This window comes from Pagrus pagrus, assembly GCF_965226575.1.
Source record: "Pagrus pagrus genome assembly, chromosome: 7".
NCBI classification, from domain to species: domain Eukaryota; kingdom Metazoa; phylum Chordata; class Actinopteri; order Spariformes; family Sparidae; genus Pagrus; species Pagrus pagrus.
Genome location: NC_140191.1, coordinates 18,040,002 through 18,056,294, shown reverse-complemented (window position 1 = coordinate 18,056,294; position 16,293 = coordinate 18,040,002). Strand labels below are relative to the sequence as shown.

Genomic DNA, 16,293 nt, shown 5'->3' with positions numbered 1-16,293 from the left:
TACACCAGATAAATCTGCAAAAACACAGGGGCCACATCAGGAATCGTTCACAGCAGTGTTGTAAAAAGTACCCCAAATTCATGTTTGAGTAAAAGTAAAGATATCTTATTTAAATAATAAATATTTAAATAAAAAAAATAAAAAATAAAAAAAGTGAAAGTCACGATATGAATACTACTTGAGTGAAAGTCTCTGATATTAAATGTACTTAAGTATCAAAGGTTCTGGCATCAAAAGTACAGGTAAAAGTAAAGTATACATATATTTACATGTATGTCAACACTGTTTTTAAAAAACAGTCATTTTATGCTCTCTACAAAGTCTGACAAAGCTTTGATGTAACCGTACATGTACTTTATAAAGGTGTGTCTCTTAATTATGTACCACCTGCAACAGGTCAGTGCAACTGTGTACATTATATCCTGATAAAATAATACATAAAGTTTTGAATAGTTCTCAAATAATTCAATGAAACATTACCAGTTAAATTATAATTTTGCGACACTAGTACACAAACAGCACCTGAACGCCGCATCCACTCTTCTGTTCTGGATATTACCTCATCATTAGTGGACGCACAACAGCGCCTACTTTTAATTTGAAATGGCCCCCTCTGCTGGAGGGTCAAGGTTAGGAGGAAATGTGCCCATATACAACAGATTTGAAAGGCCACAATGATATTTTTACCCCACCTGCTTTCTTTATGTTAACTTAATCTCTTCTTGTGTCTATCTTCAATTTAGGAATATAATATAATTCACTTTACAAACACTTCTGTAATATTCATACTTGGATTTACTATATTTGTAATGGCTTATGACACCATAGACCATATTTAACTAGACTAACAGTTAAAGTCCACATGAAATGTAAAACATTTTATCAGAGATTAAAAAGCACTTTACGTTCAGTCCATTTCTCGAGTGAATAACCTTGTTGACAACACAACATGCTGCATTATCCCATGAACACACACACACAATGAGTTTGAAAATATAGTTTAATACAACATATACTGTATTCTTGAAGGCTGACAAAGCTGGAGAGAACACACATGGTATTGTGGCCCATCTCCCACATCCTCACAACACATTCTGGTCATACTAAAAACATATTTAAAAAAAAACCAACAACTATATTACAGTACCTGGTTAGCCCACCAAACATAGGTAAACCATGCACATACATTTCATTAAAACTTTATAATTTACATGTTCTATAACAGTTGTAGGGACACTAACTTTAGACTTGGAAAGTCAATATTGGACTGTTTACGGATAAAAAAAAATCCAGCATAATAAAATGTGTTCATTTTCACAACTCATCTTACATGTCTTTAGCTTTGAGCGTAGTTTTGGCGAAAAAGCCAGGAGGCATTACGTTCCTGTGTGATGAACTTAAACAAGTAGATGTTGTTCAACCAGGAGACTACTATCTTTAAGCACTTGGTCCATTATCAACATAAAATGTGACATGCAAATTGGATGTGTCTAGTTTTGTCAAGTCTTAATAGGGACAGAGGAGGTTACTTGGTAAATCATCTCAGCAGGTTTGTCTGGTCCACTTTCAACAATGTAACAATCATCTTCTATGTCTGCTCCTGTTTTCCCTTGAGTGACGGCCATGATTTGGTTTTTCTTGATGTTTCCAGAAGCTGGAGCCCCAAGCTTTCTTTCACCATTCATCTGAGCAAGATTTGAGCTCACCACTGGTGTCACCCTCCTTATTTTGAATTGCTGTTTGCCAGCACGCCCGTGCTGTGCCATAAACTCCTGTGCTTTGATGCACTTGTGCCTCTGGAGCAGTTGAGCAGAATCAAAAGAAATATGACAAACTCGACATGTGTATCCATTCGATGCGGAGGATGTCTTTGTTGGTTTGCTCGCTAAACCCGATGCAGAGTTTATGGACGTCTTCACAATCCCAGAGAGAGTGACAGGAAGCCCCTGGCTGCTTTCATAAGATCTGATAGGATTTGGACTTTGGCTCTTCGGTAGAAAGGAGGCGGTACCATGAAGCCTGGACGCAATGGGATTCGGGCTCTTTGACTGCCGGGACAGAGCGACACTGACCCCCTGATTGCTTTGATTGTATGTTCTGATATTCTGATTTTTCAGCGGCAGGGTGGAAGTGACGTGAGATACCCGACTGACTTTATTCGCTGCACTGAGATTGTGGCTTTTCACCTGTAGAAAGGAAGTGGCCTGAGGCCCCCATGCACTTGGATTCTCACTCTGGACTTCATTTGGCTTCAATGGATCCGCAGTGATGATTCTGAATTTAGTAGCATTGTTGGGTGAGTTGCAAACATGGAAGCGAGGCACTAACTTCTTGCTGGAGAGCAGCAGCCCGCATCCTATACACCCAGAAACTTTATCTGTGACATGGATGCTGTGATGGGATATGAGAGAGGTCCTTGTCATAAAACCCTGCCCACATTTACCACAAGTGTAAGGCTTTTTCTTGTTGAATTTGCGCACCGTTTGAATTAACACAACTGGCTGGTAAAGTGTCCAAAGATCCACTGTCGGTGCGCCTACATTTGCAAAAATATTCTTCATGTCTGGTGAAGAAGAGAAAGGATTTGGGTAAGATTCTTGTGACAGAGAGGGGTACAACTCCGGCACTTGTGGAATCGGTGCAGACTGCATGGGAGCCTGGAACCTAGGCTTCACTGGCAACGAAATCGATGCCAAATTGTCCATTTTAGGTGCTTTCCACACAACCTCACCTGTCTGCAGTCTTTTCAGCTGCTTCTCCTCTTCCATGCGCTTCTCCAGTCTGCGCTTCCTTATTGTTTCATGATCCAGCACCTGGTGTCCTGGTTCATGTGTTGTGCTGTGCTCCTGCATGTCTGTGTATTCAGTAAACTCCGTCCCACAGGAGCAGATGAAACTTGCAGCAGAACACATGTGTTCCTCCAGGCACCTCCGATTTGCAAATATCTGCTCACAGCTGAAGCAAAACCGACCAGCATTCATCAAGTCTCTGCTTAAGCCATCGTCCATAACATTTTGCAGCTTAAGCCTCCCAGTCTCCATGATCAGGCTGTGGATGTGCTCACTGATGATGTGGACCCCCGCAGAGCTGCTGACCTGCTGGAGACAGGTGTTAAGAGTCAACGCAAACAGAAACAGACAACAACTGAAATGGCCACATTCTCAATACAGTTCATTGTTTAATGGTGGCTGGTGCTACCTGACTCAGGAGCGAGGTATGCTAACAGCTACATATTGCACAATAAACTAACTGCGTGCTAAGTCATGAGGAGACTTCACATTTTCAGAATCACTTAAAGCTTCATTTAAACGTCCATCGTCATTTGCTCGTCTCTGCAAAGCAACTCCAAACTTCTGAGACGAGCTAATGAACTCTTTATCCTATTTTTCCTACCATACACCTCATAGGTTGTGATTTACAGACCACAGTATCACCCATCCAAATAAAACTGTGGCACATTTATTACACTATTTTTTTATACAACTAATTGTTAAAGAATACGTTGTCTCAGTCGCGTTTAACAATTTATTTTGTTGAACGCGCGCTTGAATCGCTAGCGTTACAAACCTACCATGCTAACGTTAGCCTCTGCTAGCTAGCTCGGGGACAATAACGTTGGCTTACCTTCACATTTAAACCAGAGTCGCGCTGTGTCAATATTCAGGCATGAACTCGCAAAACACAGCGAACCGCTTGTTGGTTGTCTTTCTGTGAGACATTCAGAATCGGACTAACTTGCCGGTAATTAGGACGGGCAGGTAGCAGCTAGCCCATTAGCCAGAGCATATAAAAAAACCGGAGGAAAGACCCACCCTCTTCTTCTACGGATGGCGCGCTTCGACAGCCAAACGTCCAGGGTTCGCCTCGCTATACTGACATCTATCGACTGGAGGTCACTATCGACGCTGCGACTGCGGCTTTTATAGTGGCTGAGTTTTAGTGCCAATAAAACAGAGACAGATCAGTAACACCAGCATCAGCTCAGTTCATGTCCTGACAAAATATTCTCAACCCAAGGTCCACTTCCTTGCTTGAAGCACAGTCCTTCGGTCACTCGTCACTGAAATATAGATGTTTAGTAAAGATGTTCACATGATTCAGATCATCTCTAGTGTCTTTTTAGTTGAGCTTGTTCATTTTGACCTTGAAGAACAGCCTGTTAATGACCACTGAGCCCGGTTTCTCCCAGGGTACAAGAATAAGGAGAGCAAACCTGTTCAACCCCCCCAAAGTCAATGATGGCGCTCGCCGACTCAACCTCCATTGAGTCCCTCTCCTCCTCTTACACCATCTGCTGTGGTGCTGCTACAGCCGAGCACAAGGTAAGACTGAAGTGTATAATTTGCTCCGCTGAGGGGGTGGCTGGTTGCAATCTGCCATCCCTTCAGGACTTGTACGCCTCCAGGGACCTGAGGGGTGCAGGAAGGATTGTGGTCGACACCTCCCACCTTCCCCCCCGGCAAACCTTTTTGAAACACTCCCCTCCGGCAAGAGGCTGCTCACCATCAGGACCAAAACCCCACATCACAAGTAGTTTCTTACCAACTGCAGCTGGTCTTATCAACAAGGCCAGAGACACTTACACTGGCTCTTATTTCGAATGGACACTGCAATGTTACATTAATGTAAAACTTCTATGCATTTCTTGAATGCACATTTCTGGATTACTCTTTGCACTATTTACATTTTATTGAGTATTTACACGCCCCTTTGGCTAATATTTTACACGTTCCATCCTCTTTATTTGCACAGCTCATTTCATTTTAAAAACCTATATTTTCTCTCTCTATGTTCATTGTTATGCACCAACACCAAGACAAATTCCTTGTATGTGAAAACCTACTTTGGGCAATAAACCTGATTCTGATTTCTGTCTATCAGTCAATGTAAAAAGTGATCACAAAAAATGAAATTTAAAGACATTAGCAGGTGGTGTATATTGAAATTCACAGGTCATAGAGCTACTTGTTGATTGTATAGTATTTTCCATGGGCACACAAACTGAAAAGCCCAGAACTATGACTTTCTTAAGTTACACAGCTGAATTTTTAAATCACATTTCCCTCAGTTAATAGTCCAGATTTTCCTACCTGTGCCTTTTTTTCAATGTTAAACATACTTGTTATAATAATACCTTTTCCCCTTATATGCGCATTACATAGGCAGTGACTATTCCTGGGTTTCTCTGCCTGATTAAGACTCCAGCAATTAGTGTTTTATATAGCATATTTAATGTATGGATCTCATTTCAGGTATTTTCATTGAGAATATGATATATTTGAAAAATATTAACTTATCAGTAAACTTACTTAAAAACCATCCACAAGCGTTTGGGATATCAAATCAAATAAAAAAATAATTATCAGGCCTCTGTTCAGATGGTCAACGACGTACAGTACTGTTATGGTCCATGACTGACTAAAAATGATTTGTTTGGCAAAGGTACAAACTATGATCCCAAAGGCCCTTAAACCCTTACCATATCAGTTAATGTGATATTTTAATTGAATAATCCAGAACATTTATAAACAAACAAATCAGCTGACACAGTAAGCCTACCCCCTGAGTGTTTGGATCACAGGGCTGTTGCATGATTTGCCCAGACACTGTAAGTTATTGATTAGTTTGCACACTCTCCACTCACAATCTATAGGCAAACATACCAAATTAACTCTTAACTGCATAACATGAATTTGTGCCGTAGTTGCAAATTGAATCCTTCTGGAAGTAACTGAACAATAAAATGTTGTTAACATATCAAATAATCTGAACACATATATATAATTTTAATTAAAATGAATTTAATTTCATTGTCTTGCTTTCAGGTTTTACTGTAGAAACACAATCCCACTGTTATTATGAGTGTCATCTTAAATCAAGCTCTCACACGAGGTTTAAAATAACATCTCGTGTTAATCCTGCTCTTTTCTGCCTTAATTAGACCCCACAATCACACAAAATAATGTAATGTTCATGTTTCACATACTGGTAGTTTATTAACACCAGGGACAACAAGCTACATCACAACAACCTCAGTGTTAAAAGTCTGATTAACAAATACTCAAGAAACATTTACAGGCTAACGAGGCTATGTTATAAAGTGATTATTATAACTGAACCTAAATTTACAGTTTATCAAAGCTTTTTTTTTTTTCAGTGGCGAGCTACTCTAACACACGCTCAGAGTTGCTTTAAAAATAAAAATAAAAACACCTTAAATGGCTGTACAATGTCAGAATAACTCCTGGAGTTAAAAAAAAAACAAAAAAAGAAAAAACAAGAAAAGAAAAACAAGTCAATTACAACTGGCAAACACAGAAATGTGTAGTGATCTTAAATGCACCACTCCCATGTAAGACATTTTCAGAAAAACTGAATTGTCATTAAGTGCTCAGCTGTTCTTGTGATTTTGGCTTAGTGTCTCCAGCCATAATGCGATGAATCCTCCTGCGATGGTTTTTGAGTGATTTAAGGTTCGGATATCTACCCTGACACACATCACACTGATAGGATTCAGACTGTTTGTGAGTGAGCAGATGTTTCTGTAAACCGTCCACAGTGCCAAACCAGCGGAGACAAACAGGACAGCGTACAGGCTTAATGGCAGGCTTGCAAGCCCCGCTCCTCTGGTGAAAGAGAAGACTGATTGTGTTGGGGAAGTCAGAGTTGCAATGGGAACAGTGATATGTTTTGGGCGGGTTTGTGGATGGGTTTGTAACCCGGGCACCTTTGCATCGATTCCAGGATATGTGCCTTCGAAGGGAACAGCGAGTGGCGAAAGTGTTGGCACACCGTGTGCACACAATCCTCTGCTGCTTTTTTACTGGATTTGGAAGCTGCTCTGTGTTGACGGTTTGCTTCTGTGGAGGCTGATGCACTGGTGGAGATGGCTGCTGCGGAGCTCGCTGTTGCTGAAATCGAAGCAACAGCGGTTGTGACCGCTGTGGTTGTAGTCCCTTCAGCAGCTGGTGATGAGGATGCATATGGATCTGCAGATGAACTTCGTAGTCTGCCCAGGAATTAACAGTCTCTCCACAAGTCGGACATGTGTACGACTCCTGCGCATGCTTCTGCAGATGCTCCAAGAGGAGCCTTGGAGATGTAAACCCCACCCCACACTCACATGTCACCCTCCTTGGCAGTACCGATGGCAATGACATGATGCCCCAGTTGCCTCCATCCTCCTCCTGCGTTTGACAATCTGTTGCATTGCCTGACTGCTGTGCAGCTCCTCTATCCACATCTGTTGTTTGTTGCAGCTGACACTTGTTTCTGTGAACCATCATGTTATCTTTGCGGTTAAAGGTCTTCCCACAGACAGAACAAGGAAACATTGGTCTCATGTTGTTGGCATTTAGTGGGGTGGCACCCTGACTGTCACTCAGTGCTACGGTCCCAGATCCACGTGGCCTGAACCCACACAATCGTAGATGACGCCTCAAAGTAGATGGCCGACTGTAGGTTTTCTGACACCTGTTGCAAGGGTAACGTTTTACACCATCTCTGACAAAACAGCGCAGGCTAGAGGGTACAGTCTCTGCATGTACGACTGACAGAGATTTCTCCACCTCTGTTCCGTTACCAGCTTTCTCTACAGAGCTAAGCACCTCCATTTCATCATCCAAGGGCATTGTCCACTGCCCTTCATTACTGTCTCCATCATCGACTGCTGCTGCATCCCAGCTGCTGTTTTCTTCTCCTTGCTGCAGCGACATCCCACAAAGAGAGGCATCCTTGTGCTGCTCCACGATGGAGGATTTGGAGTAGAACGGTGCAAAGCTATTTGCAGGACGAGTCCAAGCCAACTGTGAAGCTGCAGACTGCTCTGAAGTGGAAGAGGTTACCTCCACCTTTATACGACCAGTAACTTCAGTACCCACCCCAACACTTTTTTGAGATCCAGCTATAACCTCTTCATTTGATTTGGCTTTACTGTTTGATCTCAATACTAGCATTCTCTGAATGGAAGGGTTGGTCTGCTGAAGGATGGCTGCCCGAGGGCCCTGGCACTTGTGCTTTTTGAGGTTCCACCTCCGCGCATAGCTGTGCTTGCACAATGGACAAAAGAAAACTTTTCTTGTATTGTTTAGACTATGGAATGGCGCTAGTTTTGGTGCAAATGGTAACTTGTTCTTGAATGAGTTTGACAGCTGTATGGTTTTGTTTCCTAACTGAGGGCATACATGATTGTCAGGTAAAGGCATCCGCCCAATGATGAGCTGTTTGCAGCGACGGCAACATTTAATCCTCTCTTTTTTGTGCAAGAAATGATGCTCTGTCAGCTTGTCCAAGTTCTGAAAGACCCTTCGACAGCGGCCACATTGATATCTTCCATATGTGCCATTACTGCCAGGATCTTTGAGTTTCTGACGGGTTTCAAGAACGACAACAGGTGAGAAAGTCTTGGTCAGAGACACCACCTTCTTCTTACTGGACTCAAGAACTCTGCTGATGGATGGAGCTTTCGTCTTTACGCTGGGTGTTGCAAGCAGCCGCCTCAACTGTGCAATAGAGAGATCCTGGATCGGGGCCACCTCAGTTTTTGCTCCTGGTGTTATGTCAACCGGGACAACTTCTTGTTTGGGGGTAACGGTGTCATTGTTCTGATTCTGAGGAGCTGTAAAGCGCGTCATGTACGCTGATGCCAGCAATTTCATTAGATCATTTTTTTTAGGTAAATTCTCACAATTTCCACTGCTGAGAACAGACTGCTTTTTGTCTTTGAAATGCATATCCTCTGCAGTCTCTGATGTCTGCTCTGCCGTGGCTGACATGTTCTGGAGTTGTTTCTCACTGTCATCTTCAGGGAGTGAACACTGACCTTGAGGAGTGGTTACTGCTTTATGGTTTTTTAATGTGGTCAGTTCAACAGCTGGGGACTTTGAGGTAGAGGGGCAACTAAGGACCAAATCTGGCTGGGTTACAGTTGGAGAGAACGATACATGCTGGGTGGTAAAAGCGTTATCTGTTCCACAGAGAACGCTATTGTTATCCAGAGGTGGCATTAGCTGTAGTTGAGAAACATGTGATCGCTTATGCTCCAGCATCAGACTGAAGTCCTGAAATTCCTCTCCACAATCACAAATATAAAAGGAAGGTGAAGGGCTCTCAGGCAAGAGTGTGGGTGCACTGGGGTGCTCACTGGATGAGTTCATGCTTGCAAACAGGGTTTCATGTGGGCTGATGTTTGGCTGTGGAGGGGCAGAGACTTTGGAGAGTGCATTAGCATGGCTTGCCTGATGAACCAGCAAGGAGGCCAATCCAGTGAAGGTGGCTGAACATGCCACACAACGATACACTTTGGAGGAGGAAGCACTGCCCTGAAACCCAAGCATCATGGCAGCCACACGCACAAGGCAGTTGATGTATTCATGCAAGGATGTTTCCTGTAAATCACACACAACATACACAGAATGATGTCACCACGTGGAAATGGACAATAACAATTTGCATATTATCACGACCGTCTGTACCAAATAAATATGTTTTCTAATATATGGAAAACCAGATTTATAGGCCATGGCATCTCTGCAGCACTTCATTAAAATGCTGTTTATGCCACATTATACCTTTATCGAAAATTGCAGCTTTATGTGAGTTAGATAATTGTGCAGCCCTAATTTGCAAAAATAGATTTTTCAGCCTAAAATATTTCAACTTATTCTAATAGCATACGTGTATTCTCATTCATTTTACTGTTACTCACACATAAACAAAACATTTTTTGGTGGGGATTGAGCCAACGTGGGATAACTAAAACTATGTCTTTAAAAAGAGCCCTGTGTTCCAATAACCATACTATCATACCATTTAGTATGCCAGAAAAAGATTTAGTATATCCCAATACAAAGTATGTAAAATGCAGTATGTCAAAAATACCAGGATGTCCTTTGACATATGGTTGTATTTTGCAGTATGCAAGCCAGCATGCTTTTCTGGCTATTCTGACCCACAATCCTCTGCCCAGCGGAAGATATGTCACGTTGCGTCACGCAACTAGAAACAAAGCCGAGAGAGCACAAACATTTGACAGCTCGTTTGACAGAATGACTGACACGGTGTTGACAGATGAAAGCACATTCAAGTGTAGGTACTAGGTTTTTTGTTCTCCAAAATTTTGTGCTACGGCTGAGACGGATTTAGGAGTAAAGTTCAAGGCGAGCTGTCATGTTGAAGTAGTATTTCGTAATTGTATGCATACTGCATGCAACAGTACATACTTTGTAAGGGCAGCTGCAGTACTTACTTAAAGAAAAAAGAAGAATGTGATTTGGAACGCACCCTTAGACTGGCAAATAATATGAAGAAAGGGCCATGCTTAGTCAGTTCAGCCTTGGCCTGCATTCTCTCCCAGCATCCTCCCGACAGAGCACCTGAGGGATGCCCTGGAATGCAACATGAAGAGCCACAGCCCTGCCTGCCCATGGTCAACACAAAGCACAGCTGCAGATTTACACCTTTTGTATGATATGTGAAACAGATTTGCTTTTGTTTGACCAAATGTATTAATCTACATTGACACAGAGTCACTTGCCAAGTCTGTCTGTGTCTGCCTCTAGCATACTTTACAAAATAACTACACAATAGTGATGATTTTACGCTCTCCTCCCAGTGCCTGAAGAATGATTTCTGGCATTAGTAGTTTCTGTGTTTTTTTTCTGTGGTTTAGAGATTTTTTCCACTCCTACATTCCTGTTTATATTTTCTTTTACCAGATCTTCCTCGTTTTCTGATCCACTGATTTTTGCTGCATCATATATATATATATATATATATATACATATACATACACACAGACACATGTGTGTCACATGTAATCTGGGGATGCCCAATGTGTATCGTACCAATAAATTATGAGCCTGATATTGGGAAATTTATATTATCAGCTTTTTATCTTAATCAGTGGTACTCTTGCCAATAATATCAAGCCAAAGTGCTTTCATTGACCTAACAAGTGCTACAACTCTCTACATACTCGAATACAGTAGATGGATGTTTGCGCCTTCAAAGTTGGTTTGTGATTGTTGATAAAGATCGCAGAGTAGATGAAGAAGAACAGCAGCCCACTGTGGTCATGATGTCAAACTGCTGCAACTGCATAGTCACATGGTGTAGACTAGAGAGCCAAACATGTCGCTGGCTGGGATGTTTTTTTTACAGGTTCAGATGAAGACAACTGAAATTTGCAATACATGTTCTGCAAGAGAGGGGGTGGTCTATATTTTAACACAAATCTTATTCGAGCTGTGGAGTATTAAATTATCCCTATTTGCTCACTACATCTAAGAATTGCTTATGCTTAGGTGTGCATAAACTACAAGTTAGGAAATGTTTTTTATACAAAAATGTGAAATTATCAGTTGTCAGTATTGGCTAACACAAATCCATATCATGCATCTCTAACGTAATGACTATTTTAGGACACAGCTCATGCCACTTAACATTAAAGGGTGCACTATGTAGTTTTGGAGAAGAAATGTTAATGGGAAGAGAGAGATCTTCACTGACTGATTTATTTTATGCCTAACCAATCTAAACAAACAAACTCTTCATTTTCATGACTGAATAAACAACCTGACCTGAAAGGACAACACAATTTCATACTGTTTAACTTTGATTATATTTGGCAGACCCCGTCACATTTCTAGCTTCAAAACAGTGTTCTGGCAAGCTTATTTTCCTCTGAGAACAGCTTGTTTATTCAGTCATGGGGGGGGGGGAACATGTTTTAATTCGGAGTTTGAATTTCTTCTCCAAAACTACATAGTGCACCTTTAGAAGCCATCCACTGCCAAGGCATGGGAAAACCTTTATTGTGAAACAGCTACACGAAATATACATGCTTCAGACCATCAACATGTTGGGAACGTACTTCCCAGAGTGGAAATATTCAGATGTCAGTCATTTCAGGGTGTGTTTTGACCCCTTACTTTAACATTCAGGACGCATTAAAAGTCAAAAACTTCTTGAATAGCTAAAACATCAGACCACAGCACAGACGTGAACCTGTAACTCTGTACGTTTGAAGTTCAGATGAATGGGGAGGAAAGCCCTACAGTATTTGCAACTTGCATTATCTGACTAAGCAGATGTCGACGACCTCGACCACTGGCAAGTTACCCACCAAAGATAAGCAAGACATAAACACAACAGTGCTCACTAACAGAACCAGTGCTCGGAAAATATACAGAATATCTCATGCTACGTTAGCTCGCTAATGCTGAACACGCTGCTAACGACCATAGGGATGTTTTTGCTGGGGGTATTGCACTCTGTTAGACGCACAGTATCGTTTTAACGAGCTCCAAGCTTTTCACTAGTACTATTAATTCGCTACGCTTGCTAACTTGGAGTCTGACCCCTTTAGATGTAGCTAGGTGTAACGAATGGTAGCTTGTACAAAAACCCCAGAAGGGTTGCTAGTGAAAGCTAACCTGGGGGAGGTGGCCGGCCACGTTCCTGAAGAAGGCCGGATAAAGGAGGAACATTAGACAGCTAGCCACCATGACCCACTGAGAAGCTCCTGCACAACCAACCGTTTCTTTACGTTACGCACTTACCGGCTACAGGAGCGTTAAGGTTATTCCATAAAGTGATGCCACAATGGCGGCGGGAGAAGCTAGGCAGGCATCTGCCCGTGCACAAGCCATGGACTCTCAAGGGAAACACGGGTCTGCTCAGCTCTGTGGTGAACAAATGTGATGCTGTGCCAGGAGGAAGAGCACCAAGCTGAGAGCTGCAGCTGCGGCGCGGAACGGAAACACAGTAGGTAGACACAGCGCATGCGCAGAAAAGTCCTGTAGGGAAAGCCGTTCCCCGCGCTCCATGGCTGCGCGGTGATAAAGCGCTGCGGCCACAGTTGAATGAATTTGCGTGTTGTATGAGTCGTTATGTCCCAGACATGAACCTATCAACTTGCTTTTGCCGTTTGAGGTCTATGGGTGCGACATTTGCAAAGACTGAAACATTTCTCCAGTGCGTGCCTCTGGTGCTCAGAGGGGACAACTTCAGACCTCAGTCAATAACAATTTTTTCCACCAACTCTCGTCTGACGCACACAGGGGCAACGTAAGAGGGGCGTTCCGCAAAGACACGCTGATTGGCTGGTGTTCGCTCTCATTGATGATAGAGAGCCAAAGTCCCGCCCCCCCGGTGGACCCCATGGGACTGTACCCCAGAAAAACCCTGTATGGCAGTGAATGAAGAAAACAAATCCTTTTTTTTTATCCCAATTGAATTGTGTCATAAACTACACATGCTGTTTGTCAATTTAAAAGATAATTTTCCAAGTCAAGAAAGTCACACTTTATCATAATAAAAGTAAAATTTCATCAAGTTTTGTGTGGAATTGCTCAGTGAAGTCTTGTCTCGCTCAACACCAACACAGCCACCAACTCAGCACAGAAAGGTAATAAAAAATATGAGAATCATAAAGCTCTATGATGTTTAAGTTACAGGTTTTGGGGACCATTTTCCATTTTTAGACTACATCACTAACTAAAATTGTCTCCCTCCATTCACCACCATACAAAGTTTTTCTGAATACAAGGTCCCATGGGGTAAACCAGAAGGAACATTAGACCTTTGTGAAGTCAGAAGGATGAGGCAACATGACACGCCCACTTTCTTACGTGACACACCCACACCACTGGTTTGCTTTGACACCGGGAGCGGATGTTTTGTTCACATTCTTGCTTGCACAGAAGAGAAGAAAAGCGACTATTTGCCACTGTTAATTTCACATGTTACCTACCCTAAGCATAAGCATTGTGAGGATATATCAGGTAGTATCCGTGTCCTGGCTACTGTGTGTCTGCAAAGAGACCTACTTGTAAAATCAACCAGGTAGCCTTCCATATCACACCCCTCTGTCCAGACATTAAATGGTTCAGTCCTACCTTGTGCTAAGGAATCAGGAAGGATGGAAACCTGAAAAGCAACCTAGCATTTTACACTGTTAATAGCCAATAGTGCCTATCGTTCCAGAACAGGTCTAACAAGATGAATCTAACAAATAAATATAAGAGTATAGCAATAGATAAAATAGAAATAGCTCACATAAGATAGAGTCAAATGAATGGTGGAACAATGATTTTTAATGATGAGCTAACGTTTCAGATATATTAAACAGTGAAATAAAAATGAAACGCTATAGCCCACATTAATATCACCCTGGTGGTTGGGTGTCGTTTACAGTCTTACAGTGTTACATTCTGTGCCAAAATTTTTGCCAAAATGCCAAAATGTAATCAGTAGCTACTTTGATCCATTATCTCCATCAGTCCTCACTAGTCCAATCCAACTCTGAGTTGAAGGAAAAGACGTTCTGAAGAAGTTAAAAAATAGATTATTACTTTTTTATTATTGAATCATTGAATCACTTTAAATTTTAACCCCCAAGTGAGATGTTTCTAAATTTATACAATAATGCAATGACTTACATAGCTGTGCTTAATTACATAACACCAGCACAGACCCAAAAATTGATAGTTCCTTTAGATTGAAAGACTGTACAACTCCTGTCTCTTGTTTGTTGAAAGGAAAAGTGGCTGAATGACTTGCACGTTTCCATGGAACCTTTTGACTAAAAGCCCTCTTCTGGCTGACTACAGTGCTATGGAGTGGTTGGAATATACTACGGTACTTCATGATTACTAATAGCCTGTATAACAGCTTAAAAGATGATGCAGGTAAACACAGACGGGTAGATATGCAGATTCTACTCTAAATACTTAAGCCTTTACTATGCACTGAACTTGCACACAGCACATCCATGGAGGTGCCTGTAACACTAGGGTGAAGAAAATGAAGGACATTAATGGCGGAACGATTTTTATTATATCAACTAAAAAGGTTGACCAAGAAGAGAAGGAAGCATTTGCAGTATTTGTATACAGTACAGTACAGTGTCAGATTCAGGGCCTTTTTTGGGACATAAGCCCTTGTCCTAAAACTGGCACTTGTACACTGGGTGGGCAGGCATTTCCCAAAGTCCAGACAGATTCTTGTGGTGGTACACCCTGTGGGAAGTGTGTTAGGTCCATGCACATCTGGTAACCACATTAATTCTAGCTACTGTACCTCTTCAGCATTCGGGAACTTTGCATTTTTTACAGTATAAATGTGGTGCAAGTCAACCTGCTTCCTACTACGATCAAATAAGACTGCAATTTGTGCTCTGAAATCGGCAACAGGACTCCCTCTGACTCCACCCCCCCATCTCAGCCAGCCTCCAGGGATCCTCTGATCTGGCAGGTATTATAAGATTCAATGTTAGGTCATATTGCTGCCAGTTCTTTTCAAGGTTAGACTACTTGCTGTTGATGGTGTGAGCCGTACATGGACGTGGAACCTTGGTCTTAAAATACTTTCCCAACAATATGTAGCTGCGAAAAAAACAGAACACAGTAGCTGAGGCACATCACAGTTGTTACTTCTCAGTGTATCTCATGGCACAGTGAGTATGAGCTTGTTACTTATGTTGATTAGCTCTGGTGGACAGTCCTCATCTGTTTGAATGTACTTAAAGAAACTCTATGGACAGGTTGTGGCACAAGAGGGAGAAGCTGTCCATTCTAGGAAAACGATCTGTCCTCAAATCCCCCAGCCTTCTGATGTTTAAGGAACATCATGCAAAATCAATTTTCAACAGGTAACCATTAACTGAGTTTCTCTGCTTTCTTACAAGATGGGAAATGTTCTTTTCCAGTGTGGGATGATCACAGGGATACTCTCAGGTCCATGTTTCCTAATATACTCCAGTGCATCAGGATTGCCAGTGGTAGGCACTAATGGATTGATTCTGAAAGTAACTGGCACTGAAGACAAGCCACTAGCCCTTGGTCTTATGATGCCCAAGCAAAAGAAAGTACACAGTCTCTGTTACTGCTACCGTCTTTCAAAATTCAGTAGTAGGACAGAGATGAATACCGAGGGGTAAAGTAGTGTCAGCCAGTTAACTGAACCTTTGCTATACAGGTACTTTCTTGTCCAAGACCAGGGCTCATAGAAATACCTGTTTTACAGAAACCAGGATTACTCTGTTACTATGACAACTGACCTGCCATGGCATCCTCTGTAGGGTTGAGCTGCTGCTTCAGTTTGGATTATCCATACAGACTGAGGTGCTTCCATCATCATTACACCATTGTCATGAGTCAGGATATATTCATATATATATATATATATATTTTTTTAATAATAAAATGACCACAAATTGAAATGGTTAGAATTACCCTCTTATACAAAGCTCAGGCTTTAAATTGTTAATCTTTGCAAAGCATTTTAATTTAT

General features: G+C 41.9%; 2 protein-coding genes across 5 annotated transcripts; both read right to left on the bottom strand.

Annotated features, from left to right (window-relative positions):
- Positions 1-982: 982 nt before the first annotated feature.
- On the bottom strand, positions 983-3,858 carry LOC311259314 (uncharacterized protein). 2 transcript variants are annotated; one of them, XM_084356378.1, is made up of 2 exons: positions 3,625-3,858; positions 983-3,098 (listed from the first exon to the last, which is right to left on the bottom strand). In XM_084356378.1, the coding sequence occupies exon 2, from the start codon at positions 3,039-3,041 to the stop codon at positions 1,500-1,502; it is 1,542 nt and encodes a 513-aa protein (XP_084212504.1). In that variant the 5' UTR covers positions 3,042-3,098; positions 3,625-3,858; the 3' UTR covers positions 983-1,499. The 2 variants fall into 2 exon arrangements, with proteins under 2 accessions (XP_084212504.1, XP_084212505.1); XM_084356379.1 differs by having other exon boundaries at positions 983-3,095.
- A 2,112-nt stretch (positions 3,859-5,970) lies between these two features.
- On the bottom strand, positions 5,971-12,747 carry LOC311259306 (uncharacterized protein). Of its 3 annotated transcripts, none has more exons than XM_084356364.1 (3): positions 12,561-12,747; positions 10,282-10,417; positions 5,971-9,386 (listed from the first exon to the last, which is right to left on the bottom strand). In XM_084356364.1, the coding sequence occupies exons 2-3, from the start codon at positions 10,342-10,344 to the stop codon at positions 6,384-6,386; spliced, it is 3,066 nt and encodes a 1,021-aa protein (XP_084212490.1). In that variant the 5' UTR covers positions 10,345-10,417; positions 12,561-12,747; the 3' UTR covers positions 5,971-6,383. The 3 variants fall into 3 exon arrangements, with proteins under 3 accessions (XP_084212490.1, XP_084212491.1, XP_084212492.1); XM_084356365.1 differs by lacking the exon at positions 12,561-12,747 and adding an exon at positions 12,435-12,525; XM_084356366.1 differs by lacking the exon at positions 10,282-10,417 and having other exon boundaries at positions 12,561-12,746.
- Between the last annotated feature and the right edge of the window lie 3,546 nt (positions 12,748-16,293).

Coding starts and splice junctions, on each gene's coding strand:
- LOC311259314 (XM_084356378.1), bottom strand. CDS start 3,041: ATGGAGACTGGGAGGCTTAAGCTGCAAAATGTTATGGACGATGGCTTA.
- LOC311259306 (XM_084356364.1), bottom strand. CDS start 10,344: ATGCAGGCCAAGGCTGAACTGACTAAGCATGGCCCTTTCTTCATATTA. Junction 9,387..10,281: donor TATTATTTGCCAGTCTAAGG/GTGCGTTCCAAA, acceptor TGTGATTTACAG/GAAACATCCTTGCATGAATA.